The following is a 27,349-nucleotide window of genomic DNA, read 5'->3' as shown; positions in this document are numbered from 1 at the left end:
CTACAATTGTGTCACTGATTGGCTCTACCCTGTTTTTCTTTTCAGTTTTGTTAAAAAAAAAAAGTTCCAAAAAGGTGGCAGCCTACTTACCCGGGTACAATATGTTGAAGATGGAGACAATTAGTAGGAACATGTAGACACCAATAGAAGCTCGCTTACCTGAGGCCATTGTTGGGTGTGTTAATTCGCACAAGGAAACAGCAATTCATATGTAATCGTAATTATTCAGCTTGCTTGATTTAACGAAACAAAGATCGCGTTATGCAATTTCACTTTCTACATTTGCTTAATTTATTTTTACAACAAGCAATGTGAGGTCAACGAAAGGCCATGAAAAGCTATTACATTTGTTTTAATCGTTACATCTGAAAACAGTACGGACAAAATGCCGGGCACTATGCCCTCATTTCAACTTAACAACTCAAAGAAGTAAACCTAGTCTGTTATGGACAGGGGAAATGAAAAAAAAAAAGACCCTAGGTCATTAAAGTACCCTGGTAAAATATAGCTTGATTGCTGGAATGTAATTAGGGCGCAGATATTTACATGATGAAGTTCCCCTTAAAGTGCCAGTTTGTTAACATTCAAAATTAAAATACGGTATCCGGTAGAGAGTGCGATGCGGAAGTGGGTGGATGGTCGCGGGTTCGATCGAGTCCTGGCCAGGGAAAAGACGACCCGCGGCAGGAAAACATGAGGCGGGTTCGTGTTCCGTGGTAGAGCGAGCCCAAATATTATTTGCCTTTTTTTATGAATAGATATATAAGACCGGTATATGTAAACAAATAAGTAAAATGTTCTGCATGGATGTTTGGCCGAGCGGGAATACAACCCACAATCTCCTGCATGAGCATCAGGTTCCCACAAGTAGGCCAAAAAAGAGTAACTATAGGCCTACACGCTCGTCGTACGTGACATGTAAACAATAATATATAAGTATTCTACTGGCAACAATGCGAACGAAACAGCGAGCGAAAGTCTGTATATAAGGTTAGCGCGCATGCGCTTTCTTACTCCATTCCCCCCCCCCCCCCCCCCTTCGAAACGACAGCTTAGTCAGTGCGTATGTCAACTCGTTCTGAGGGATATTCGAAAACTTCAATTGGTGACAGTTAAAATTTCTTACCAAAAGAAAGTACCTTTCGGCAATTTTAAGAAAAGAAAATGTTTTCGACGAATAGAAAGTTGGGAACCCAAATGTAATTTCATAAAGCTTGACCAAAAGTACCATTTAATACAAATCTAGCTCCATGCACTCACTAGCCTATTGATCGAGAAATAGCACACATGTTCAAATACTTTTGGACTTCAAGCTAACAAAACGGGTCGCTCGGAAATAATGGGAAACCTAAATTATAGCTGAAAATATTATTGTAAAATCTGAATTGGTGAATTTTACAGGCTAAAAAAAGCATTTTAAAGGGAAACGTACTTTCGAGTAGTTTAGAGAAAAGGCAAACTGTGCCTTGGTATTCTATGAAAAATGAAATATAGCTGTTGCCAACACTGCTTACGGATTGGATTAACCTGAAATTATAGCTAACCAAAAAGGTTAGAGGGCCTGTCTCCATCGTGACAGGACCTATGTTAACGCTAAATGAATTTAAATTAATACATTGTCTTTGTTGTGATTATATTTCTGGACTTAATTGAGAGTCAAAATAAGTGTTTGTTTTTACATTAACTTCCATGTGTTATATTTGGATGAAACAATGTACAGCAAATTTGATGGAAACTACTAGGACTAGCAAAAACAGGTGAGAGAGTTTCCAGACTTTTGTCTACCATCATTGTGAATCTGGGAGAAAGACGTTATAGTAGAGAAACATGTGCATCTTTCTAAAGACTTTTTAATTTACAATCTCATCCCTGCAAATAAACCAAAGTTTAATTTTCTCAAATGCGGAATGAACACATTTTAGCACTTTCTTTTAATTAAGTAAAGAAGTGAAATACAAGGTTGAACGTGATATGCTAAACTATTTTCGTCAAAGTTGTACAGAAAAGATTTAACTCAAATAGGTTACAGATATACAATTATACAAAAACACATAACGAATTTATCTTCAATCAAACTTGACGCAATGCAGGTCAGATGAAACACGCACGCTGTCCGCAAACTATCAGCGTTCATCCTGTGTATACGTGCGTGCTGCAGGAATGGCGCGTGCATCTTTGTTATCCGGTTCGTTAGTGTGACGTCATCTCAAGTCAACCATGTTTTCTTCACACAATGTAGCATAGCAAGAATGGAACCGGAAGCTAACGCATCCCGAGCGTTTATCCAATGGGCGCTAGTAATCAGTGGTGCGCGCGCGGGTATGACGTTTTTACTAACGAACCGGATAGCGCCATTTGTTATATCATGTGCTTGGATACTGTCATTTCATTGGTCTAGAACGGCCACGTGTCCAATCCGTAAAAACGTAACCTTTAATTTCATGAACACTGCTGCGTTGCATATAAACTATATCATATACACTGTGTTCCATAATTATAAATAAGCGTCATATACACTGCGCTGCTTATTAATTACGCGCGTTGCGCGTTGTGCGTCGCACTCGTGACTGAGAACTGCAACCACTCAGTCTCATGTCACAATTCCTACGGGAATGCATGCTGCTATGAAAGGTTACACCACAGTGTTTTAAAGATATAGTCCATCATTTGTAATTTGTGCATTTTGTTCGTTTGAAGCAACAAAAGTGTTCAAAATCTAATGAAGGATACTTAACAACTAACCTGATGAAGTTCCAGCTCAGCTTCAGCTGTATATTCCGAGAAAAACAGCATTCTAGGATCTCAATTTCAAATTAAAAGTTGCTGAATCATGTTTTGAATTGGGCCTGAATATAGCGTCCGAGACACGTTCTCACTGAGCCGGTTGCAGCTATACGCGATGTCGCGCACTGATCCGACGAATTATAGCAAACTGCACGCGCGTGTGGGTCGTGCCAATGCTTGCACGCGCTTCGCCGAATAACAAAACGAACTACTAATTTAAATTTTCCGACGGTGCGTCTTAAGACGCACAGTTGGATAGGCCTTCATTCGTTGATGACTTCAAAATGACAGCTTGCAAGGAAGAATAATTTCACAGGGAGTTTAGTTCCCTTACTGTCTTTCAACCAAGTATGTTTTTCAACAATAATTACGCCAGCTACTTTTCGGATAGCTGTAAATGATGGACTCTGGCTTTAATTTATTTCTTGCAAAATATGTTTCAACCATTTATCTGTGTGACTATTGGCACGATATTACAAAACATTTTTTTTCTGCTATGATGTGGGATATGTGGTTTTTAACCCATGGTTTGTTTCCATGGATCGAACTATCAGGATCGAGGATTCAAGTTTGCTTGAAGATAAATTGTGATGTACATGTACCAAAAAAAAAAAAAAATATTGTAGAAGAATAGCAATAATAAAAAATCAACTATTATCAAACAGTTTTTAAAGGTTTAAATTTCTCGAAGCAGTCAGAAATTATTTACCAATCACAGATGTATTTGGGGAACAGGTGTGCATGGACCGAGTTTTGGTTGAGAACTACCACTAGTAGGACGAAGTAAAAGGGTAGATTTATTTACTGTGCAGTGTATTAAAATGATTATTGGTGAGTGGGCCCCTTGTTTTATTTAAATTCATCGACAATGACAGTACAAAGTGTCGAATCATGCAAACAGTCTCTTTAAGAGAGTAGGCATTCCGTCTTGTTTGTTTTCAGACGGATAAGATTTGTTAATATAGCTTATGATATATGGGTATTAAGATGATGCCTTTCCCTAGCAGATGACATCCAAAAGGTTCAAATGCAAGTGGAACACTCTCCAACAGTCTGTCTCTAACATCAAGACTTTGAGACGGCCATGTTTTAGACCCCTTGCTCGGCGTGCCTTATTTAAATTCAGTTATCAAAAGTACAATGTGTTTCAGAGGAACAAACACTTGCTCTCAGATGTGACTTCGGATTCAAGGGGTCTGTTGTGCTCTGACTGCCTGAATGACTGACTGGCCGAGATACTGAGTGAGAGTAAAAAGTCCTAAATTGAGTCTCTCGGCTCGAAAGGGCAAATATTATTTTGTTGATCACAAAATTTGCTTCCCTCTTTGTGAATTACAAAACAACTGAAATAGTCGGTAGCTTTTTGCCAGAATAATTCTCGATGGCAGCCTCTTTACCTCTATAGCTTCTTGCTCTTTCACGCTTGATGTTTGACCGCAATTTGCAAACAGTTGCAATGACGCCGACTATGAACACAGCCACCGCAGTCGGTATAAGGATGGCGAGCAGCAATACCTCTGTGAGAAATAAGACATAAGACATAATATGACCATCAGCATTAGGAGCTTTGCAATATGGAAGGAGGCGGCACCACCAGCAAGCAATTGATATTAGGTTTCCTCAACTTAGACGTTTGTGCCCAGCTCGACTTAACAAAGATGGTCTCTTCAACATACCATGTTTGTCGTCGGCAATCAGTTTCACGGTCATCTCTCTGAACACTGTTCCTCCGTCGGGAAACATCGCCCTGCATGTGATGCTTCCCTGGTGATGCTCTGGAAGTATCTGCAGATCGATCCGACTCGAGGTTTCCCAGTCCTCGTTGCTCTCATCTTGGCGTGACTGACTCCAATCTGGAGGGATCTCTGTCTGTCCCATTCCCGAACGGGCCTTGGTATTGATCAGCCAGGTGATGTTACTGGCTGGATTCGAACCTGACGCGTTGTAGGCGAATCGATAGCGACTTCCGATTGTGACATCAGCGCTGCACTCCGTGTCGCTCTCACATGAATGTGTGGTGTTGACATGCAGGGTCACGGCGCTTGGTGGATCTAGAATAAAACCACCGTAATTTACGACCAAGCTTTTTTTTCGACTTTCAACCCGAGTTCAGTAGTTCAGTTTTCGCAAGGCAGGCTGGTTCCCGCCCTTAACCAGAATCGAAAATGTAGGGACCTGGATTCAGTCTACTTTTTTTTCACAGGGTTGCAGAAACTCAAAGTAGACTCGGCGAGCCGGTTACTTTGGAGTCGGTTACTTTGGGGTTATTCCGTGACTTTGGGGCGATTCCGAGTATTTTAGCAATACTCGGAACTCTCACAGCTGTTCAGGCTACACAGAAACTAATGACAAACATGTCGTCTTTCATTTTCCATTCAATTTTTGTTGGGTTGACCAATGAATTTTTGAGAAATTCTCACCCCCAAAAGACCACCCCTAAAACGAATGATGTTCCCCAAACTGGAAAAGTAGCCATTTTAAAAAAAGGTCTCCTGCACAACATGGCTAAATAGCGCCACTTTTGGACCCAATCACATCCAAAATGCTCAGAATCGGAAGCCCCAAGTCCAGGCCAGAGCCTAGTACAGTGCTATATATGTCTTCAATTCCCCAATTCCATGGCTCTCTGAATTCTCTAAAACATAGAATAATTTGAGTGCGTAATTGTTATTCATGAGCTCGGCGGACGTATTTTTGGCATATTTACTGGATTGAACCATTGGGCCAGACTCTAGTTAGCGCGACAAGTCACGTGAGGGTTATATCGAGAGCAGTTGCGGTTGTACGAGTATAAGCGCGGGGGAAGTAATCGAACGCTGTGGATCACGTTCAAATTAAAGAATATAAGGTATAGATTTAGCAATATTTAAAGGAGAGGACTACTTACACATTACGTTTAGTGTCAAGGTCGAGTTTTTCTCAAGCGGATGCAGCAGACACATCAACGTGGATCCAGTCTGGTTTCTGTGCAGCGTTATCATTTTGCTACTTTCAAGCGTTGCTGGAAATTCGTCGGGGTGCTCGAACAATGGATACCCGTTAAGGAGCCAGACTGAGTGTGAGAAATAGTCTCGATTGTAATATTCTCCTCCGACTGTACATTTAAACTCCGTCCCTTGCCCTTCTATTTCATACCGACTTATTCTGGACAATACTACCTCCTGCGAAGAAACTGGAGAAAATGACATTGGGATATTGTATTATTCCATTTTGGGAAGCAATAACAAACTGAAGTAGAATATTTTATGATATACTCGATAAAATCTCGATAAATCAAACTCTGATAACTCAAAACAACTGTTAATTCCAACAAAGTATCCATTCCCTTCAGCAGTATAACAATGATATACAGCCCTGCTTAACTCAAAACTCTGCTTAAGTAGAATTTTGAACCTGTTCCTTTGCGGTTTGAATTATCGAGATTTGACTGTAATACACTGTTTACTTTGTTCACATTTGCCTCATGAAGGCCAAAGAGTGACCACGCCCATGAAACCGACTACAAAATAAAATAAAACATTTACAAAAATATCCGGATAATAATTCCCCGCAACTGCTCCCAAGGTGTACATATTACTCTGACGTCATGATGACGTCATCAGGTATGAAATGACAAGCGATTTGTTTTCAAAATATTACGGTTTTGTCCTTTATAAATCATGAACAAAATGAACCATCACGCGCATACTCCGCGACCTGAAAGACCATACCTTAATGAACATTTTTAATTACCACAGACAAAGTCGTCTGACCTTTCCTTCCGGGGCTACTGGGATATTGAAGTTAGGTGAATTCAAAATATAGAAATGAGCCTCTAATCAAAACAAACCAAGATTTCTTCCAAACGGTTGAGGGGGTGATCATAAAACCTGGTATGAACTAGGACCTCAGTCCGAAGATGTTATAACTTTTGTGACGTCATCATGACGCCATCAGGTATCAAATCACAAGCTGTGTAAGTTCAATATTGGACTAATTACTTTGGATGTTTACTTTTAAATGATTGGAGTGCTGTTTTCATTGTTGGTGATCGATTAGACATTGCCTCGGGCAATATTTCGGATTCCCAGGCACAACGCTGTTTGACCTTTACTTCCGATGTTACCGGAAGTGATGTGAAAATTGAATATCACTTGAAAATGAAAGCCATTTACAACAGACACACAAATTATGGAAGTCCTTAGTCACTGAGTGAGGAAGGTTAAAAAAACAAAAAGGACGCCCTCTAGCAGCTCTTCAAAGACAGTAAAACATTTTAAATTTAAAAACCATTTATCACAATTTTACCACATTGCCCCTCGATATTCTTTAAACGGCCACAAATGACTTTGCAAGGTTTCAGAATCATGACGTCATCGTACCTGAAGTTATCGTTGGGAGAATTTAGAATGATTTTTCCCCATGTTCGTAGATTTAATAATGATATCGGGTACAATATTGATCTTCAGCTTCAGAAGTTCTTGTTACTTCATGGTGAGTATATATCCTCTCTGACTTAATCAGCATTCAGTTTGTACATTTTTACTGATGACGTCATGAAACCAGAAATAACGTGTACGTGTTCAGAAAAGTATATTGAAATTTATCATAATACAAAGATGCCTTTGTTAAAATGAAACTAATGGTTTCACTGGAATGGCTGAATTTCAGAATCTTTTGTTTTTCTATTGTGACATAAAAAAATATTCACAACTGGGCAGTGTCATACGAAATAGTTTTCGGTCCGATCACCTAGCATTTATAACTCAATAAACGCAAATCTCTAGGTTTTTTCCCCCAAAAGATATCACAAATGACAAGTGACAGACTGGCAACCTACTTACCTGAGCAACATTTGTTGAAGAAGGAGACAATTAAAAACAGGTATCCGCATGAAGATCGCTTACCTAGTGCCATCGTGTGTTAGTGTGGTGTGGTTGTTTGCACAAAGATATAATCATATGTATTCCCCTGGATTGATTGATTGGTTGAATGTTTTCAGATATACTGAAACAAAGATCACATGTCCTGCTATTTCACTTTCAATATTTACATAATTTATTACAACTACTGTACATGCAATGAACGGCCAAAGACAGTATACAGTGCCAGTCCAAAACATATACACTTTTAAAATTGGCCATAGTTTTATTCTGTAGCAATATAGATAAGATATGTTCATATGTAATTTTAGAGTAACGCTTCCTGCTTCTTTTGGTGACATTTTTACTTAGTTTTCATGCATGACTGCACAGGAGACAATTAAAGGGGTCGGGTGAAATCTGACTTGTGCCGACTGGTCAGGGCTGGATAAGAATGAGACAATTTAAAAGAACACACTATATGTAAATATAGAAAGTGAAACAGCATGAAATGTGATCTTTGTTTCGGTATACACTGTATAGGGCATGACAGGCAATTGCACTTTTTTATGGATGGAAATGTCGATTATTGCTCACCTCAATTCAACATAACCACGCAAAGAAGTAAACAAACCTAAGAGAACGTGAACGAGTAGGATAAACAAAAAATACTTTTTAAAATATATGGCTTACTCAATTTAATATAAACAACAATAACAGCAATAAAACGCAGGTTCTCATCAGCGTGAAAATGTCCAGTAAATTCCATGCTTTAATCAAAAGTTACCTCAATTTAATAGAAATACCACAGCGTTTTGCTGTCCACCGCTGATCATTCACCGATACGCATTGATGATTACCTTTTAATTATAACGAACATTGCTTTTCTTTCTATCACATGTATGAACGGAAACGTGCAAAGGAAAACAGACGAAACTCAATGTCATCATTTCAGAGGAAAAAAGAAGAAGATTTGTTCCCCATATTCAAAACACAGAGAAATATAATGTTTCAGTCTTGACTAAAATTATTAAAATCTAATTTGTATATGAATGTCCGTGTGTAATTTTTGGTTCTCACTCAGCTTCAAAGCATTCAGCATTCCAGAGGCAGCTGTAAAGATAATGGGTTCGGTTATTAAAACATGGCTAACTTTTGATATACCATGAATCAATTTCAGTATTTTTTTTTCACACGAGTGGAAGAACATCCTCGTTTAATACGTGTTTTAGTGGTGTATCAAATGTAATTTCTTTTAAGAGGAAAACATTAATCCAAGTCTTTGACTCATCCTGTAGGTTGTCTTGGAAATAAGAAATAAGAAAACAAGATCAATTATCTAGGCCTACTGGAACAATTTAAATTGCCGGACTTGACTGAAGGCGCAGATAATTATTTAGATGATGAAGTTCTCCGTAAAGTACCAGTTTGTTATTAACAGTGATAGACATATAAGGATTTTCAAATCTTGAAGCATCGAACCAGCCCCCCCCCCCCCAAAAAAAATCTCGTTCACAAATTCAGGGTTTCACTTCGGCCCAGTACCAGCCCTAATTATGTCCAATCTCCAAGAAGGAGATTAGATATTAAAGGGCGCCATTTTAAAAGTAGCCGGCAGTTTCATGGCAAATCTAAGTGCCGTAAACTCGATATCACTTGATTTAGCCCCGTTTAAAGATTGAGCTTTTGTATTGTCGAGTACAAATTATAATTGTACTTTCGAGTAGAAAACGACTCTTAATCTACTTGAGACTTGAAAGGAACTTCCAGTGAAAACGTCAGTATCATCGAAGATCCGATAACTCACAAGTCGGAGATCGTAATTTCGATTCCAACTCAGCACATCTTATTAAAAAAAAAAAGAAATTCCCAGTTAGAAGACGATGCTACAAATATGTGAATTGTTTGCCCCCTCGAAAATAGTGGTGGCCTCGTGCTAGATCTTCCTGCCCTAAGTCTAGAGGTAGCGGGCTGAAAACCCGGCTAGATTTGTATTTTTCTTTCACTCTATAAGTACAAACGAAGCTTCATATATTTGTAATTAGAAGTCCTGCTGAAGAAGTGCCGGCGTCCCGGAGGTAAATCACGGAGCTCCTGTTCCGGCGAACCGGGTTCGAATCCAGAAGTAAACTGCTCTGCTGGTATATCGACCCGGGCGGGAATCGAACCCAGAAACTCCGGCATGAACGTCAGAGTGCCTACCACCAGGCCCACACGCTCTGCTTACATGAGGTGTACAAACGTAATATTTAACTGCATGTATTGTGCTTGGAATAATGCAAACAAAACAGTAAAAGAAAAGTCCAGAAATATGGAAAACTAAGTAGAGTTAGCGCGCATGCGCTTTCTCATGAGGGTTGAAGAAAGTACAGCTAAGTCAGCGCGTATGTCAACTCGTTCTTTGGGGATATTTCAAAGCTCAAGCATAATTGGTGACTTTTCAAATTTCTTGTAAAATGGCTAAATGTGGTTATAATTCTAGACTGAAATTGGGAGTCAAAAGAAGTGTTTGCCTTAGCTTTTATGTGTTTACAATGTGAAGGAAACCCTGTGCAGCGAATTGTTGGAAACTGCTGGGACTGGCAAAATACAAACACAGAACAAATTTAAATTGTGATTTGCTCGAATGTGGCATGCTCGAATTTATTCATCACTTTAAAGTAGTGCATGGAGAGTTAGCTCCGTACTTCACGCTAAATTTGGTGAGCAATAAACTCAATTTACATATTAATAAAAGCAATGGTTTTGAATGATCTTAATATGTATAACTTGATCACCTAAACTACTTTCAACAAAGCTGTACTCAAAAGAATAGAAAGCTGGAATAGATTGTAGGTATATACACCAATTAAAAAAAAATACATCTTAAATAATTTTGCAGCAACTTGCCATGAAAATAACTTGTAATATTTATAACTCCATTAACATGATAAACCTCCTTCCAATTGTCTTCAGTGGAACTATAACAGAAATGTCGGTGTAAAAAGCTTCCAAAAGTCACGACTATTATTTTATTATTCAAGGTAGAATCTTTCACGTGCTAGCGATTCACAATTAACTTACGACTTCAAACATCGATATCAATATCACTCTTCAAGATGGAAGAATATGTACAATGCAATAGACAGGGCAGTCAAATTTATGTTACTTAAAAAAAAATAGTATTTTGGTTGGAATATGCATTTGTACGATGCAGCAGCTCCATAGCTCTGACTAGGCTGAAGAAATGCAAGACACGCAACTTGCACATGTCTCACGTGCATCGGGGAAACTGATTTTTCTGCTCAAGCGGTTAACTTCATCGACACCATTGGCAAGATGGTTCCACCTGAATCATTCAACCACATTACAACGAGTGAAATCTGCAGGCGTTTTAACTGCATGTTTCAAAAAGGTTAATTGTTTACAAAGATAAAAATGCAATGTAATTCGCTTTCTACACACTATTAAACTTTAGTATACGCATTGTTACAGCGCCTTTTCTTACAACATGTATATGTAAAATATATTGCAGAATGACAATAAAAATCAACAATTTACATAATTTAAAAGGTTCATCTTTCATGAAGCAGCTAGAAATTATTTACAAATTGCATATGTATTTCGGAAACAGGTGTACATGGCTACATGCACAGAGTTTCGGTTGAGATTAACCTCTAGAACTAAAATGAAAAATTTATTTAGTGCATTAAGTGTTGATTGGTGTCAGTCAGCCCCTTGTTTTGTGATTTCAATTTACCGACAATGAAAGTGCAAAGTGTCAAACAAGCATATATACAGTGGGACAAAGCATGTCATCAGTGAGGGCGCTCTATATGCTACGATGATTTATAATTGTTAAGCGTGTCATTTCACAGCACCTAAGTCTCTTTTCATGATGCCTTTATTTAGAATTTATTTTTCACCATGTTGAACAGTGACAGCAGAAACGCTGCGAAGTCCCGAACGGCTGTACAAGTCTCACTTCTGTCAGCTGAAGAATTGTCTGTGGAACCATGAGGTTCATCTGTATTGGGAATTGAGTTTCAGACATGAATGTCATTAGTTACATTTCTCTGATTTTTGATGGGAGAAAATATGGAGGCTTGAAACAGAGGGAGGGGCGGATAGGACATAATAGTCCAATACCTGATAAAGGGACAATATATATTTTCATTCAAACAGGTGTTTAACCGGACAGTGCTATTGTAATAGGATTATGCCGTAAAACCAGAATGAGTGGGATACATCCGGCCCACTGTATAGACCAGATGCATGTAAAGACTTCAAATGGACATCCATTCTGAATTCATTAAAGAGCAATCTGTGCGCTTTGGGACCAGCTTTACTAGGCTTGCCTTGTCTTGTTTCATTCTATTGAAAGTGAAGTTATTGAATTGTAAATAAAGTTTGCTTGTCAATTGTCTTTTTTTCACAACGAATAACCCATCAAATGTGTGTGTTATCATTATTACCTGGAAGAATAGTGACAGTTACAACACCTCCCTTCTCTGTCCATTTTGCGGCAACTGAGGTCGGTTCTCTCGGCTTGGCACTCTGATTGGCCTCGGATTCATCTATAGATAAATGACATAGCCTAGGTCATGTCACAAGTCATAGGTCACACTGATTGCAACATGTCTTCCAATCGTTTGTCACTATTCCTTTAAAACGTTTTTGAAGGATGATAAAGGAAGGGCGGTAGAAAAGCCCCTCGTTCTTTTTCAACAAACACAATAACTTTTTTGAGGATTGGAGGTGTACGCATCTTGAAGATGAAGGGGTATGGACCATGAAACCACTATTTACGATAATTAGCTGTAATCACATGAAACCATCATCTAATCTGCACTATATCTCTTGAAATATGGGTGGTTTAAGAGTGTTGTCATTTTACTGTTAATTATTAGCAAGTTTTACACTAGAAAGATGCTGAGTTGTTCGTTTTGCCTTTCGGCTACCTGTCGGAATGACGTCCAAGCTGACATGGGAAGGGGACATGAGTTAGAAGTTTGCCCCGAAATCTTTTTAAGAGTACAAACTAAGGGTTTAGTTAAAAACATGCAGTATTTATAGCACATTCCACCACAACATCTGCAAAATCAGCTACGGTAGCAATAACTCGACGGTTGAAGTACCATGCTACAACAACCCCTTCCTCATGTACATGTATTGATGTTTCACTTGTTACCTTGGGTTTGCATTCCACTCTCCGCATCTTCATTTCTGATGTCCCCCTTCACCAAGATGAACATGATTAAGACAGTGAGTAGACACGCTACAGGAACGATATACGGGCCATCCGGAAGCTTTGCTGTCGATAGAGCTATGGAATCGTAAGGTGCCTTGCCTATAATGAAAGGAAGAAAATGAAAATGCGGTTTAAGGTATGCTGTTGTATCCATTCGCTTTCAGGATAATCATCCTACAAAGCCGATGGAACGTGACCCGACCAATAGTATCACCACAACATCAAGTGGTTGACGGAGGTTCCATAGACTTGCTGTTGAGTTCATAACAAAGTACTTGTGCTTGCCTTCTGTAACTTTGCCTTTCTTTGATTAACTATATCAATGGGACTAGATGGCCATACTCTTTCGTGATATTCTAGTTCTATCTCACCTTGGAAGATATCACTTTCCTGAGGAATTATTTCGTCACTACGGCCAACCTTCCCACTGGTCGCACTCTCCGTTGTTGAGCAAGGCACTATCAATAAAATGGATTGAAAGTAGACAGAGTGAGTCTGATGTTTTATAACACAATTCAACAATGACTGAATAAGCTGGCTATCAAATGCCCATGAAGAGGACCTTGTTCAGGTGGATATCATTTTGACAGAAACATGGAAGAGTTTAGCACGAAAAAAAATCAAAAATTAATTGGTGAAACGTAAACATGGAAGTATACACGCAAACAAACATCTTTGAGCGCTACAATCAACATGCGCACGAACGTGCCGTTTGTATGTGAATTACCTGTCTTGGTGATGTCATAATATGCACAAAACAGACCCGGCTGATCCGTAAAAACATGGCACCAGAAACGACTAGTTGGCATGTCTAATGTGTTCAAAACCAACGAGCCACCATCTGTGATGTTGTAATCGCCACGGTAGTCATCCGATACCATTGCCTCCCCATCGGAGAACTTCACACCGATGATGCTGGTATCCATGGTCTCTTCGTTGCCAAGGGACCAGTAGACAGTGGCAGCCTGTTGGTCCATGCGCAATGCGGGACAGGTCATCGTCACGTGTCCTTGCCCTCTTTCGAGAATGAGACCAGTATTTACATACAGTGCATCGTCCACGATTGGAAATTTGGGACCTGTGGGAAATATAAAAGAATAAGTCTGTATCAATAGGAAGTTCGCAATATTACGTTTGTAGAGGAGGGGTGGGCTGTACATAATTGTGTACACGGTAAAATATGTGTTTTGCCTTAACTCCATGTGATTCTGATAAAACAATAAAAGGTTACAGTTTGAACTAAACTTAGTGCAAATATATGGGAGTCCAGAGAGGCCACATAAAGCTTATTCTCGATCATAGCCCCATCTAAAAACACGTTAAAATTGTGCAGCAGCAGGATTCCAGTCAAACCAGTGAGTTTGGCGGTTTTGAGACATCATCTTGTATTGAAAAAAAAAACCACGTTTTCATTTTGCCGACGCGCATGGCTACGGCGACGCGCGCGCATACCAGAAACTGGAGACTTTTTTTTGGCCTAAGGGACACCAACATGAAACGTCAAGGACAATGTCCTTTTTCCATAAATAGCGAAAGGGCATTTTTAGGGAATGAAAGAGTTTAGATATTGAAACCTGTGGAGATTTTAGTCCATAGGAAAGCAAGAGTGATTAAGTGGGCACTGGCAGACAAATTCGTATTGGTCATTGGGTGGAATTCAAACAGGATCCAACAGCCTGGAGAAGAGGTTAGCCACCATAGAAGTTATTGTGTAATTAATTGACAGTTATGGCAAGTGATACATGCAGATGCCTTACCTAACACAGTAACTCGCACTGATCCTTTCCTTTGCACCCCTGTTGCAGTCGGCACCACACCGCACATGTAGTCTCCATCATCAGCCGCTTGAACTCGGTTTATGACCAACCCGTGCGAACTGGACATCCAGTAATGACGACTCGAAATAAAGTTAGTGCCAACTGCTGGGTTGGCGAATCGGGTTATGAGTTGGCCTCCTTTGAACCAGAAGACTAAACTCACGGACTCCCCTTCCCTGTAGCTTGGACACTGAATGTGATAAGTTTTGTTCCGTTGTACGTAGGCATCGCTTGTTGTATTATACATGGCCTCTTTAAAGCTGGGGACATCGGCTGAATGAAAAAAATGAATAGTTTTACAATGGAAAATAGTAACCAACCACAGGAGCTCCGTGTAAGAAGAGATTGTGACATCAGTAATTTTGTTTTATTAACAAAGCAACCAAGCAAGTTCCTTGATTTCTTAAAGTCATATTTTGAAACATTATACTGACAAGTTATTCCTGCTGAGATTTAAAGCGGGGGAAAATCCGGGTGTGTATTTTTTTAAAATTATTATACTTAATATTATAATTATTATTATCATTATTTAGTTTTTTGGAGGTGTGTGCGCTTCAAGTGCTTTATTTTCACATTAAACCCGCCCCTATTTTAATGCAACTGATTATTTTCCTTTGAAATTAAGCTTTGTAGGATGCCATGATCCAGTGGTTACGGTGTTTGATTCATGTACGAAGGTGCGTGGGCTCAAACCCTGCCAGGAACATGGTGTTTGTGCCCTTGGGCAAGACACTTAACTACAATTCCCTCTCTCCACCCAGGAGTATAAATGGGTACTTGTGAGGGTTGAGGACCGATTGAGCGCTGATATCGGCTGCCGCGTGGTATCATGACCTGATGAACGGGGTAATAATTGTAAAGCGCTATGAGATTGTTGATACGATGGAAAACGCTATATAAGCACGATTATTAATTATTATTGTATATATAAAATATGGGTCAAATGCAAACAGGAACTCGTTTTATACGTTGGCATAATTTGGGAAAGTGCACTTGGACAAACAATGTGATAGTAGTAGTATAAACCATGTACTTTAGCTGTGACGTCATGCTGATAAGCAGTGGCGTAGCCAGGAATTTTTCAGTGGGGGGGGGGGGGGGGGCCTGGGGGGCTGGATCATTTCATGGAGGGCGTCATGTAGGTCAATGATATATTTTTTTTTAGAAACTCAAAATCTCAGTGGGGGCGACTGGGAGGGGGGCGACAAGGTTTCATGGGGGGGGGGGTGCCCCCCACGCTACGCCACTGCCGACAAGGAATTTTATATGTCAACACTCTTTGAAAAAAATTCCATATTCAAGAGATCAACATGGAGTGCCGAAGAAACCCGTTTGTTTAAAGCTTGCATCACGTGACAGCCAAATGCAATGTGTAAACAAATGCCCCATCGTCTATACAGACCCAAATCATTATACTTGCCTTCAATCAATAAAAGTATATACTCACTTAGAACAGTGACGGAAACCAACTGCCTCCTCTGTAACCCAGTAGCGCTGGGGACAACACTGCAGACATATTCCCCCTGATCTTGTAAGTCGAAGTGACTTATAACCAAATCATGCGAGTAGGACATCCGATAACGATCACTCCAAGCATAACTACTGCCAACTTTGGGATGGGTGTAGCGGGCTAGGAGTTGTTCCCCTTTGAACCAGAACACCAGGCTCACTCGTTCACCCTTGATGTAGCTGGGACACCGGATGTGCTGAGTATGACCTCTGGGAAGAACGACTTCGTTCGGTGAGAGGTAAGTCGGTAATTTGACATTTCGAGCTGCAATATAAATCGAAGTTTAAAGACATCACGTACTATATTAATCTGATTCTAAAGTAACATCGGTGTTCCCAGTTACTTAGCTCTACTGATGTTGCCAATGACCTAAGAGAGTTTAATAGAGGAAGCCTAAAACTCCAACTACAGTTTATTACTAGTCCCAAGGGCCAGCCTCCTATTCCTAGATGTACAACACTCACTCACAATTGTGAGCTAAGCAGTGCTATTACATAAGATTACCCCATTGTGCTTATTGACACCAGTCGTTGTATTTTGTTACTTACAGACAGGTACGTTTGGTTTTATGAAGCCATATTTTTGAATATCGGTGATAAATAATTGAATCATATAGCGCTATTTTATGTGATTTATGTCGACATTTTACACAAAACAAATCAATTCCGACGAAAATGTTGATTTTTTGGAAAATATTCAAACACGGTCAATTAAAAGATAAATAAAAAAATCTGACTACTTGATAATCCCCTCTACCGTTATTTATAAGTATGAATTTTGAACCTCTGAAAGAATGTTCTTGTCCAAAAAATGGTCCTCAATGTAAACTAAAGACATCTGAGAAAAGACGGTTGTTTTATGAAATCACTGTTTCTATACTCTCAGAGAATATATTTAAACATTCCTTCGAGAATTATACAGTACTTGAACTAAATAGTAATACAAAACAACGGCTCCCTAGTTAAGTGGTCTCTTTGACAATAAAATGCAAAGATATCTTTTTTGAGTCACATCATCGGTGTCAAATCGGCAGCCCCTTAATACGTGTGCAAATAACCCTAGGAGTAGCACATGCGCAGTGTAAAGTCGGCTGATTAAACGTATGTGGGCGCTCATACACTTGCTCTTGATCCAGCAAACCACACCTTCAATTTTCATTCTGCTTTGTGGCGTTATCATTAGGAAAATACGCCTCATACTTGTTTGTGTTTTATCTCGACTAATATTTAGTTGTCGCTAGATTTTCCTTCTTGCACGAACGTTAGTCAGTATAGTCGGTGAGTACACACCATTTTTCAATTAATGTTCTTCCCAGTGTTTCTATTGTAAATAGACTAAGCGGCAAATCGCAGGCACTCAGCCCATTGAACCCTACATCTCAATCCAGACATCATGTGACGTTTATATCAATAACGAAGTCTGTTTGCATATTGTTGGCTACGGAAAACGGCGTCTATTATAACTGCGCCACATCACTGGTTTTGACTGAAATTTGCGGTGATCTGCAAGGTCACGGAAGTACGTACTGTACGTCAGGGAATGATTACCTGATGATCGATTTTCTCAGACGCTTCTACTATACTTTATCACGGTACGGATGCCTACGCACGATTCAATAGCGGGTGCTGCATTCTACAGAGTTTGCTACAGGTATTTCTCATTTTGTTTTGGTGTATGCATGAAACACGCTTGTCATACCTCTGTCTTTATACTGTATTTTCATTGGCCCAGGACGATCACCTGACCGCGCGATAAATATGCATGGCACACTCCCGTTGTATATCACATTGTGATATCACATGCATGTAGACTAGTCCCCGCCCCACAGTCCAGACCATTATGCGCAGACCGCGTTTAAACCAGACTATACTTGTACTCACTGGTACCCCGCAGTACTTTCACGTTCCACAATATAATGTACATGTATAGCAGTGAGGGAGCAGTGCATTTGCAGACGCTATTTACTTTAATTTGGCGGCCAGCGACGAGCGGCATTAAGATTATGTTTACGTTTTGACTGACTCTAGTAACGGTGCCTAGGCCTTCAGAACTTCGGAAATGCAGAGCTGACACAGTTAGTTTTTTCATATACGATCCTCATCAGCCTCAACATGTCAGCTGAGCCCGGAGGCACAGATTCTCCGCCCCAAAAAAGGTTTTTGAGCCGCTCCAAACAACAAATAAAAGATTTAGCTTTTGAACAAGACTCATCGAACACCAAACGTTGTACCGACTACGCAGTCCGCGTTGTACGAGAATTCTGCGAAGAAACGGGCAAGGACACTCCTTTCGAGACACTTCCTGTGAAAGAACTGGACAGTCTTCTTGAAGACTTTTTTGGAAACGTTAACAAGAAGAATGGGACATCATACCGCAGAAATGGCCTAAGTGGAATCCGTTACGGAATAAGCCGACACCTTAAAAAGCATCGGGGGATTGACCAGGTTTTTATTCATTGTCCCTACCACTATAAAATATGCCAGGGGATAAGATTTGTTTTTTTTATTAAACTTGTAAAACCTTTACCCCAAATTTCCCTGAACTTAAGCTTGTTTTAATGTCCCTACATCTATATATGTTGAAAGAAAAGTTTTCAAAGATTCCTTCAGTTTGCCACCCTTAATTTCCCTTAGAAAAACAAGTAAAACACATCATCAAGACAGAGGTATGTCAAAACATATGACGGGATATGCCGTTTTGAACACCCTCGGGGACGCATAGCACCCTCGGCTTCGCCTCGGGCGCTATGCGTCCCTCGGGTGTTCAAACCGTCATATCACACATCACATCAGTCAACAACTGTTAAATATCCCTGTAGGTCTAACAAATAACGATTTCCGACCAGGTTGAATGCTGCTGTAATATTAAATGAAATTTAAATTAAAAAGACACAAGGTACTATATTAATTTGATACATATATCGGTGTTCTCTTTTACTTAGCTTACTGATGTTTACAATGACTGAAGGTAATTTAGTATAGGATTTCTGAAACTTCAAGTACAGGTTATACTAGTCCCAGGGGACAGCCTCCTATTCTCTCATGTACAACTCATGATTTACTAACTCACTCTCGCTTGTGAGCTAAGTAGTGCTATTGCATAGGATCATCCCGTTATGCCAATTGCGACCAGCCTTTTTTCTCCAACAAACATGTTAGTTTGATTTTATGAAGCCGTATTTTTGAATACGATGAGAATTGATTGAAGCATTAAGTGCTATTTTTAAGTGATATTATGTCGAAATTTTACACAAAACTAATCAATTCCGACGAAAAAAAGTGGATTTTTTAAAACAATATTCCAACGCAGTCAATCAAAAAATCTAGCGAAAACTTGTTCACAAGTCTGACTACTTTATATTCTCCTCTACCGTTATTTACAAGTATGAATGTTAAACCTTTGAAACTATATTCTTGTCAAAAATTGGTCCTAAATATAAACTAACGACATCTGAGAAAAAAACGGTTGTTTCATGAAATCACTGTTTCTACACTCTCAGAAAACGTCTTTAAACTTTTTTTTGAGAAATAAACAGTGATTAAACTAAATAGTAATAAAATAACAACGGCTGCCTAATTAAGTGGTGTATTTAACAATAAAATGCAAAGATATCTTTTTGAGTCACACCATCGGTGTCAAATCGGCAGCCCTTAATACGTGTGCAAATAACCCTAGGAGTAGCACATGCGCAGTGTAAAGTTGGATGAAACGTATGTGGGCGTTCACACTCTTGCTCTTGATCCAGCAAACCACACCTTCAATTTTTATTCTGCTTTGTGGCGTTATCATTAGCAAAATACGCCTCATACTTGTGGTATGAGGCGTATTTTGCTAATGATAACGCCACAGAGTCTTGCTGGTGTTTTATCCCGACTATTATTTAGTTGACGCTATATTTTCCTTCTCACACGAACGTTAGTCAGTCTATAGTCGGTGAGTACACACACCATTTTTCAATTAATTTTCTTCCCATTTTTCTATCGTAAATTGTGTATGTATATAATTCTTGTGTGAAGATATACTATGGACTTCATTTGATAAAAATGCAATACTTCTTTTCAATTGTAATTTTTCTTGATAGAGAAATGTTCTCATTATTAAAGGAAATATACATCATTTGCTATTGCTGTAATTTTCAGAAATGGATGGAATTGGGGGGTTGGAAATATATAACAAATATAGTTACACTGACTTTTTTGAGGTTTTGGGTTCAAAAATGCTATAAAAACCAAGAAAAACAATCATTTTCCTGTAGTCTGGTTCCCTGACTCCTATTAAGAAGAAACAGAGCAGTTTACATACATTGGGGAATTGTAAGGTCAGGGAACCAGTCTAGCTGGCTTGTACCCGTTCATAGGTGTGTAATTGATTGCAAACAAGTGTGATGGTCAATTGGGGCCAGTATTTAAAAAAAAAAGCCAGTTTTTTCCAACGCTGATCGGCCGATCAGCGTTGGAAATTGATACAAAAATACCACTTTTCTTGAAAATGACAGTATACCAGGTGCCATGATTTTACAGGATGCTTTACACTGTCATTCACTAACAGTCCAGCAAGGTATTTCAAAATGATTTGTTAGTTTTATTGTTTGATGTTTGCAAATGTTGTATTTTCCCTTTAACAGGAAATAAATTCTCATTGAGTAGCACCATGATCTTCTGGCACATTCGACCATAATCTTGAGGTTTAATAGATGGCCATAAATGTCAATAACATGTCATGATACATTTTGACACATGTCGTTAAACCTTTGATAGAAAACAATATTGTTAAGCTCTTCCAGGGTGTAACAATGCTACACATAACTAGTTATATTGCCCAAAACACTAAAATGCTGAATTTGTAATACTAAGTAATTAGATAAGTAATAATGAACTAACAAACTGTCCATTTCGCAGAATTACGTACGAATTGACTGTCGTTTTTTATGTATATTCTAGCAAACTAAACATTGTACATATATGCGAATAAACTGTGATAATTCTATTCCTCTTTAGCCCGAAGTTCATTCTCCTTAACTGAATCAACAATGGTTCTTAATGTTTTTAGCCATTGGACCAGCTTTAATATAAAGCTTGACTTCTCTTTTTTTTTCACTGAGCAACCAACATACTATACAATTTTTTCAGTACATAAATTTGGTGAGCGCAGGATAGTTTGGCTTTGTACCAATTATTAGCCTACCTTGTAATAAAGAATGGAACATTGTAACGGGAAATTCGTTGAAATCATGTTTGAATAATATTGTGTCGAATCCTCAATAATGAACAAGAAGGCAAGAGCTTTGGGATCCACATTGAAAGCTTGCATATGTTTGTCCAAATTTATACCCTGATATGCATGCCTAATCTGCAACCTACAACAAAATTGATCAACTAACCACCACACAAGCTAACCAGTTTGAAGACAAACCATGGCAATAGTATTGAGATCCAACCGTTACAAGCCTAGGCCTATATCGATTGTTGTATACATGTATATAAAATGAATGATTATCTCAGTCCCGTACTTACCTGTTCTCGTAAATCTACTTGCACCAATTGGATGTTCGTCTTCTAAGTAATGTAAGGAAGCACATGTTTCCAAAACGAACAATGCAACCATTAAAATTGGAAAATTAAGATCCATTTTAAAGAATTTCAATTTGAATTTCCCACATAATTTGCAGTGCAGCCGAGTGCATAGTCTGGTTCCCAGCCAAAAGATTCTGACTAATCCCGATGAATCAGGAATAGTCGGAATATTTTGGTCTGACATGTATTTCAAAATTACTATGTTACATGTATTAACATCAACCGTCAAGCATGGAAATGAAACAAAGGTCATGCAGATGACACTGATCGTTATATATTTCCTACTATTAACTTTGATTTGTATTCCCCCAGCATCATCAGGGAACAAAGGTATTCCAAATTGCTCTGGATAATGATTACATTTTTCATGCAAAAAAGTTCACTATATCATGTAAGGTCTGTAATCGACCATTAATCGACATAAAAAGAAACACACCACATTATGTTAAACCATCAAATCGTGCAAAATACGATTTTATTAAAATAATATTGTTCAATAATTATTACCGTTCAAAACTGCACCAACAAAAAAAACCGGTTGCTTTTAAGGCGGCAACTCGCAGGCCTTCAACCCATTGAACCCTGCATCTCAATCCAAACATCACGTGACGTTTGTATTCTATTAATAACTAAGTCGAGTCTGTTTGCACTGTTGGACTACGGAAAATGGCGCCCTGCGCCACATCACTGGTTGTGACTGAAATTTGCGGTGATCTGCAAGGTCACGGAAGTACGTACTGTACGTCAGGGAATGATTACCTGATGACCGATTTTCTCAGACAGTTCCACAATAATGTATCAGTACAATGGCAGATGTCTACGCACGATTCAATAGCGGGTGCAGCATTCTACGGAGATTGTGACAGGTATTTCTCATTTTCTTTTCATGTATGGATGAAACACGCGTATGCCTTCAGGTCCAACAAATAACGATTACCGACCAGGTTGGATGCTGCTAGTTTGCATGTGTCACCAATACGTCAACAGCCAGTCTGCATGTGAACGTAGTGAATACAACTGCACAGGTTGAATGGGCATAGCTACTACTTGTTTGCAGCTCCTATACCAATGATTTTAGACACATCAGAACCTGACGTTTTCACAATACAGTGCAATGTAAATCGTTCAATATTGTATTAGAATCCATTGATACGTATGTAATACACACACACACACACAACTGATTGAGTCGATAAATGAAAGTGACAATATAAAATTGCACTGAATGAATAATGCTACTGAATATAGTCACAAATATTTTCAGTTGCGTCAATAAATCCATGACTTGAAACAAAAGATTACAAATTAGCACTGTACAAATTATTCAATATTCAAAATATTAATTCTCATTAGAAAGTTGCCTGTTTATAACGCAAACATCTTACTGGCTGATATGTGCAAAAAAAAATCCTTATGTATAAGTGCAAAATGTATATTTTCGCGTTTACATGTAATATACATTTTTATACAAACGCGGAAGTGTAACGTTTAAGTAGAAGGCTCTTCCTACTTTGACCCACGCCTCCATCAAAGGGGGAAAAGTGGATATGATATTTCAGGTTATGTGCTACAAATAATTGTAGAAACATCAATGACTACCTTACTGTTGCAACAGAGTGAAACAGACTGCAGTGAAAACTACATGTATACAATATTCTACATATTAATTTGGTCCCATTGCTAAAAGTTAAAGTCGAAAAGAAACTTACTCGGCTTAGATGAACCAGAAATAGTGTGTGGCACGTTCCCGAGACACTGTGGAATTACCCGTCGGTGGAGCTTTTTTTCATTCGAAATGTAATTACAAAGTCTACAAATACCGTCAAAATAGTGCGATGAAAAGGAAAACTGTCTTTTGGCTGTTCATTTGCCAACAAATCTTTAAATAGTTAAAAGGTGCAAATATTGACTTGTATTTCCTAAAAATAAATTACCAAAAAATGCCATGCAAAAAAAGCATTCAAGGGAGACTGTGAAAAGGAGGTATTTCTCATTATTTTTCACAATTACAATTGTGGCCTGTAGGTCTATTAAATAACGATTGACAATGACTGTAAAGGTTGAATACTGCTAGTCTGCATGTGACACTAATAAAATAGTCAACAAATACCTGTCTGCGAAATTGATAATGATTGAATGAATGAAACTGCACACAGGTTGTGGAAGGTGATTTCGATAGGTCAAGGCAAACAGTCCGCCTGAGACACCATGCTGTTCCGAGCATTTTCAACTTCCCATAAAGGTAGGCATTTTTCTTAATTGACCACTAAATCATGAAGGGGGTTACAAATGCACATGTACTTGGTGGGTATGCACACAGACTGGATCTCTTGACTCTTTTTTACTACACGACCTGTATGACCTACATGTTAAACGAGGGGACATTTCAAACGTAAAATAAGCTGAGTCGATCTGTTGTCACGTTGCTGACAAATGTACAGTTTGATATACCATTGTCTTGATGTTCAGTTTCTCACTGGGTGAGTGTGTCAATGTGGAGATGTGGGTTCAATTCCCACCCTGTTTCTCAGAAAAAGCAGGTAGTTCAAGGAAGAGCACCACAAAGCCACATTTTATAACAGCTAGATGAATGAGGAAAATTATCCTCCAAATCCATAAATATACAACAATGTACGTTAATAGTTGATTTTAAGGAGATAAATATATGTTGCTAGGTAAGCTTAATTGAAGTTCTTAATAATAATTACGTTAACTTTTTTGTTAAAAAAAAGTTTATTTACAATTACAGGTGTTCATTGACAATTGCTGAACATCAAAAATAATTATGGAAACAAAATAAAGCCATTTGAAAACCAACCCTTAGACTTGTGAAATTGCAGATTAGAGTTTACTTGTCTTCCTTTATTTAACAGGCAAGTTAGTAAGTTTATTGTTTCACCTAGTTTTATTTCTTAGATGAAGAATAAAGACATTTTTTTTAATGAGGTCCATTTTTCGCGTAGTTCTTCCCACATCATTTTTACACGAGCTATCTGCACTGTAAAAAGTAAATTGTTTCACAGCCATGTGCGCCAAATAAAACTACTTGTTACTTGGCACCCCCCCCCCCTCAAAAAATGAAGGTGTAACATTACTAATACTATCCGGGATGACCTTCTAATTAAAATTAGTACTCGAACAGCTCACTAAATTTCATCTGAAAATAAAGTGCTCATTACATCAGCATTCACTCGTCATAAAGGATTATTCGAGCTCATTCGCTGAGTGTTGACTGAACAAAACGTGCAATCGAATTCCAGTGGTCGACGAGCAGTATTTTAAAAAAAAAAAATCATTGCCTTCGAAAATTTTGTAGAGTAATTGTATTCGCTCAAATTGGCTTAACAAAAGTGCATTTTCAAGGAAAGCATCACACAATTTCCATTGCGTGTGCTCTTTGATCAAAGAAAGGTTGTTTTGTGATCAAAGGAAGCCCTTCCTGCCAACTGTCAAATGTCGCGATTTTATATTGTCTCGATATTGTTTTTTTTTTAATGTCGTTTCCATTATTTGTATATACTATAGGGACACATAACAAGTAGTATATATATCTGTATATACTAAAATATATAAAGTATATATATTTGTATATACTATAGGGACACACAACAAGGAATTTGGGATTTATTCGTGAGTGCACGTTTTAAGATACTTCGGGTACATAGGCCTACACTGAATACATCGGTAAAGGGCCTAGGCCTATGTCAACTCCATTATAAGCTGTGTATTAAGTTAAATAAAACAAGGACATCTTTTTCCCACCTGAGACCAGGCAACAGTAACAATAATATTAATAAACTAACATGACTGAAGAGCGTTCGCTTTCGTACTCGTTTCCTCGTCAAACGTTTCCTCGTCAAATGGCCATCACCGATAGAACGAGCCATTCCAAAGTACTGAGCAGAAATTACTGTGATAAAACCAAACCACAGGACCAAACTAATAAAATAATTCATTTTCATTCAACCATTCATGCGCAACTGCTGTGTACATGTATATCACTATCACCTAGCTTATGTATGCCTACTACATGCCATCAGTACATGGATAATTAGATTCGTACTTACCGCACAACACCGTCTAGGCATTTAATTGGTCGATTGCTGCTTAGTGATTTCTGGGGGTTCAATAGTTCAAACTTTGACGACACAAGAGAGGGCGCTTTAAACTTATTCGGCCAACATTTCGGAAAGAATGCAGTATCCAGACGCTACTTCTTTGGTTATGTACAAAGTTTATGGAGAGTAGGGTGCATATTCAAACTATTTTCTGTCAAAATTAGAAGTGTTTCTCGGTCTCAGATTCCTGTGGGTTTTTTTCGACATTGAGAAATATATGATGAAAAAGGTGGCGTCAGGAAAATGCAACATTCCTCCATTATCTATGCAAAAGATGGGAACTGCCGGTTTGAAAAGTGCCTGTTCTTATGGTTATGCTCATTCCAAACAGCTTTTATTAAAATCAATTCAAATTGGGCTACTTACACTACTTACTACTTAAAATCTACAGTAGATCAATATTGTTGTATGTTTACGAGTTACCAAATAATGGCAACATTAGCAATTTTCCCCTACAAAAGGAAGGGGAAAAGGTCAGTTGACAGCTTTTGTCCTGAATTATTGGTAACAAAAAAAAAACCAGTCCAACGCTGCATTTAGCGAAGTAAAAAGTCTGTTATTGAATAGTCTATCAAACTTAACAATGCAAACGAAGATGGATATGTACACAAACTTATTTTTCCTTTATGGAAAAAAATGATCCCTTAAGATGGAATACTACGTTAGAGTTAAATCATTCAGTGTTACAGTTCAACTGATACATTGAGGAAAAGGCCTAGTACACCAAAGATAATAGCAGTTTTACGTTGTTTGAGCTGTCCTTTAGTTCTCGGCCAACTTCAATTTTTATATGAAAATGAATTGCTCCTCGTATCAGCATTGGCTCGTCACAGAGGATTATTCGAGTTCATTTGCTAAATGTTCAATGGAAAAACGTGCATTCAAATTCCAGTATTAGTATATTTTACATGTCTAAAAATACATAAAATTGGAATCTTTTGTCCTAAATCTTGCCTGAACAATGCTCATATTTGCCCTATGAAAATTATGGAGGTTGGTACAACCTAAAATGTGACTCAAGTCAGCCTAAATTTGTTTTGCATAATCTTCTGTAAGTCCATGTCTGGCGAAAAAAGGCTACTTCTAACTTCCACTTATTACGTGACCGTAATTTAGTCTTTACAAAAAGATATTTTAAAGTTGCAAAAATGCAATTAGTGAAAACAAAGCTATATATCCTGATGTTTTATTAAATTACCTGTTGTATACATTAAACAGAGAAAAGCTGAATGAAAACACAAATCTAAGTAAGCAATTTGCATAGCTTGTATGTATAGGATATAGGTATACTGGGGTACCCAGCTACCCCAAACTGTGTTTGATATATGGAGATATTGTATCAAACACAAAGTAGTTGTTAAAAAAATTGTCATGCAATGGAATTTGCTTCACACACACTGTTATATCGAGTGTTTACATTGTTGCCGAGTATTTACATCTGCAGAAAAATTTGTGAAGAATAGCAATAATCAATAA

General features: G+C 38.4%; 2 protein-coding genes across 2 annotated transcripts; both read right to left on the bottom strand.

Moving 5' to 3' along the window:
- Positions 1-4,066: 4,066 nt before the first annotated feature.
- On the bottom strand, positions 4,067-4,763 carry LOC119722718. Its single transcript, XM_038193025.1, has 2 exons — positions 4,461-4,763; positions 4,067-4,301 (listed from the first exon to the last, which is right to left on the bottom strand). The coding sequence occupies exons 1-2, from the start codon at positions 4,660-4,662 to the stop codon at positions 4,117-4,119; spliced, it is 387 nt and encodes a 128-aa protein (XP_038048953.1). The 5' UTR covers positions 4,663-4,763; the 3' UTR covers positions 4,067-4,116.
- Positions 4,764-12,784: 8,021 nt separating this feature from the next.
- On the bottom strand, positions 12,785-17,340 carry LOC119729291. Its single transcript, XM_038201943.1, has 6 exons — positions 17,328-17,340; positions 16,120-16,446; positions 14,613-14,945; positions 13,583-13,933; positions 13,227-13,313; positions 12,785-12,954 (listed from the first exon to the last, which is right to left on the bottom strand). Exons 1-6 carry the CDS (start codon positions 17,338-17,340, stop codon positions 12,785-12,787), a joined length of 1,281 nt encoding a protein of 426 aa, XP_038057871.1.
- Between the last annotated feature and the right edge of the window lie 10,009 nt (positions 17,341-27,349).

Source organism: Patiria miniata, unplaced genomic scaffold (genome assembly GCF_015706575.1).
Source record: "Patiria miniata isolate m_02_andy unplaced genomic scaffold, ASM1570657v1 HiC_scaffold_1, whole genome shotgun sequence".
NCBI lineage: Eukaryota > Metazoa > Echinodermata > Asteroidea > Valvatida > Asterinidae > Patiria > Patiria miniata.
The sequence above is the reverse complement of the archived record's forward strand: the minus strand, read 5'-3'. Positions and strand labels throughout refer to the sequence as shown.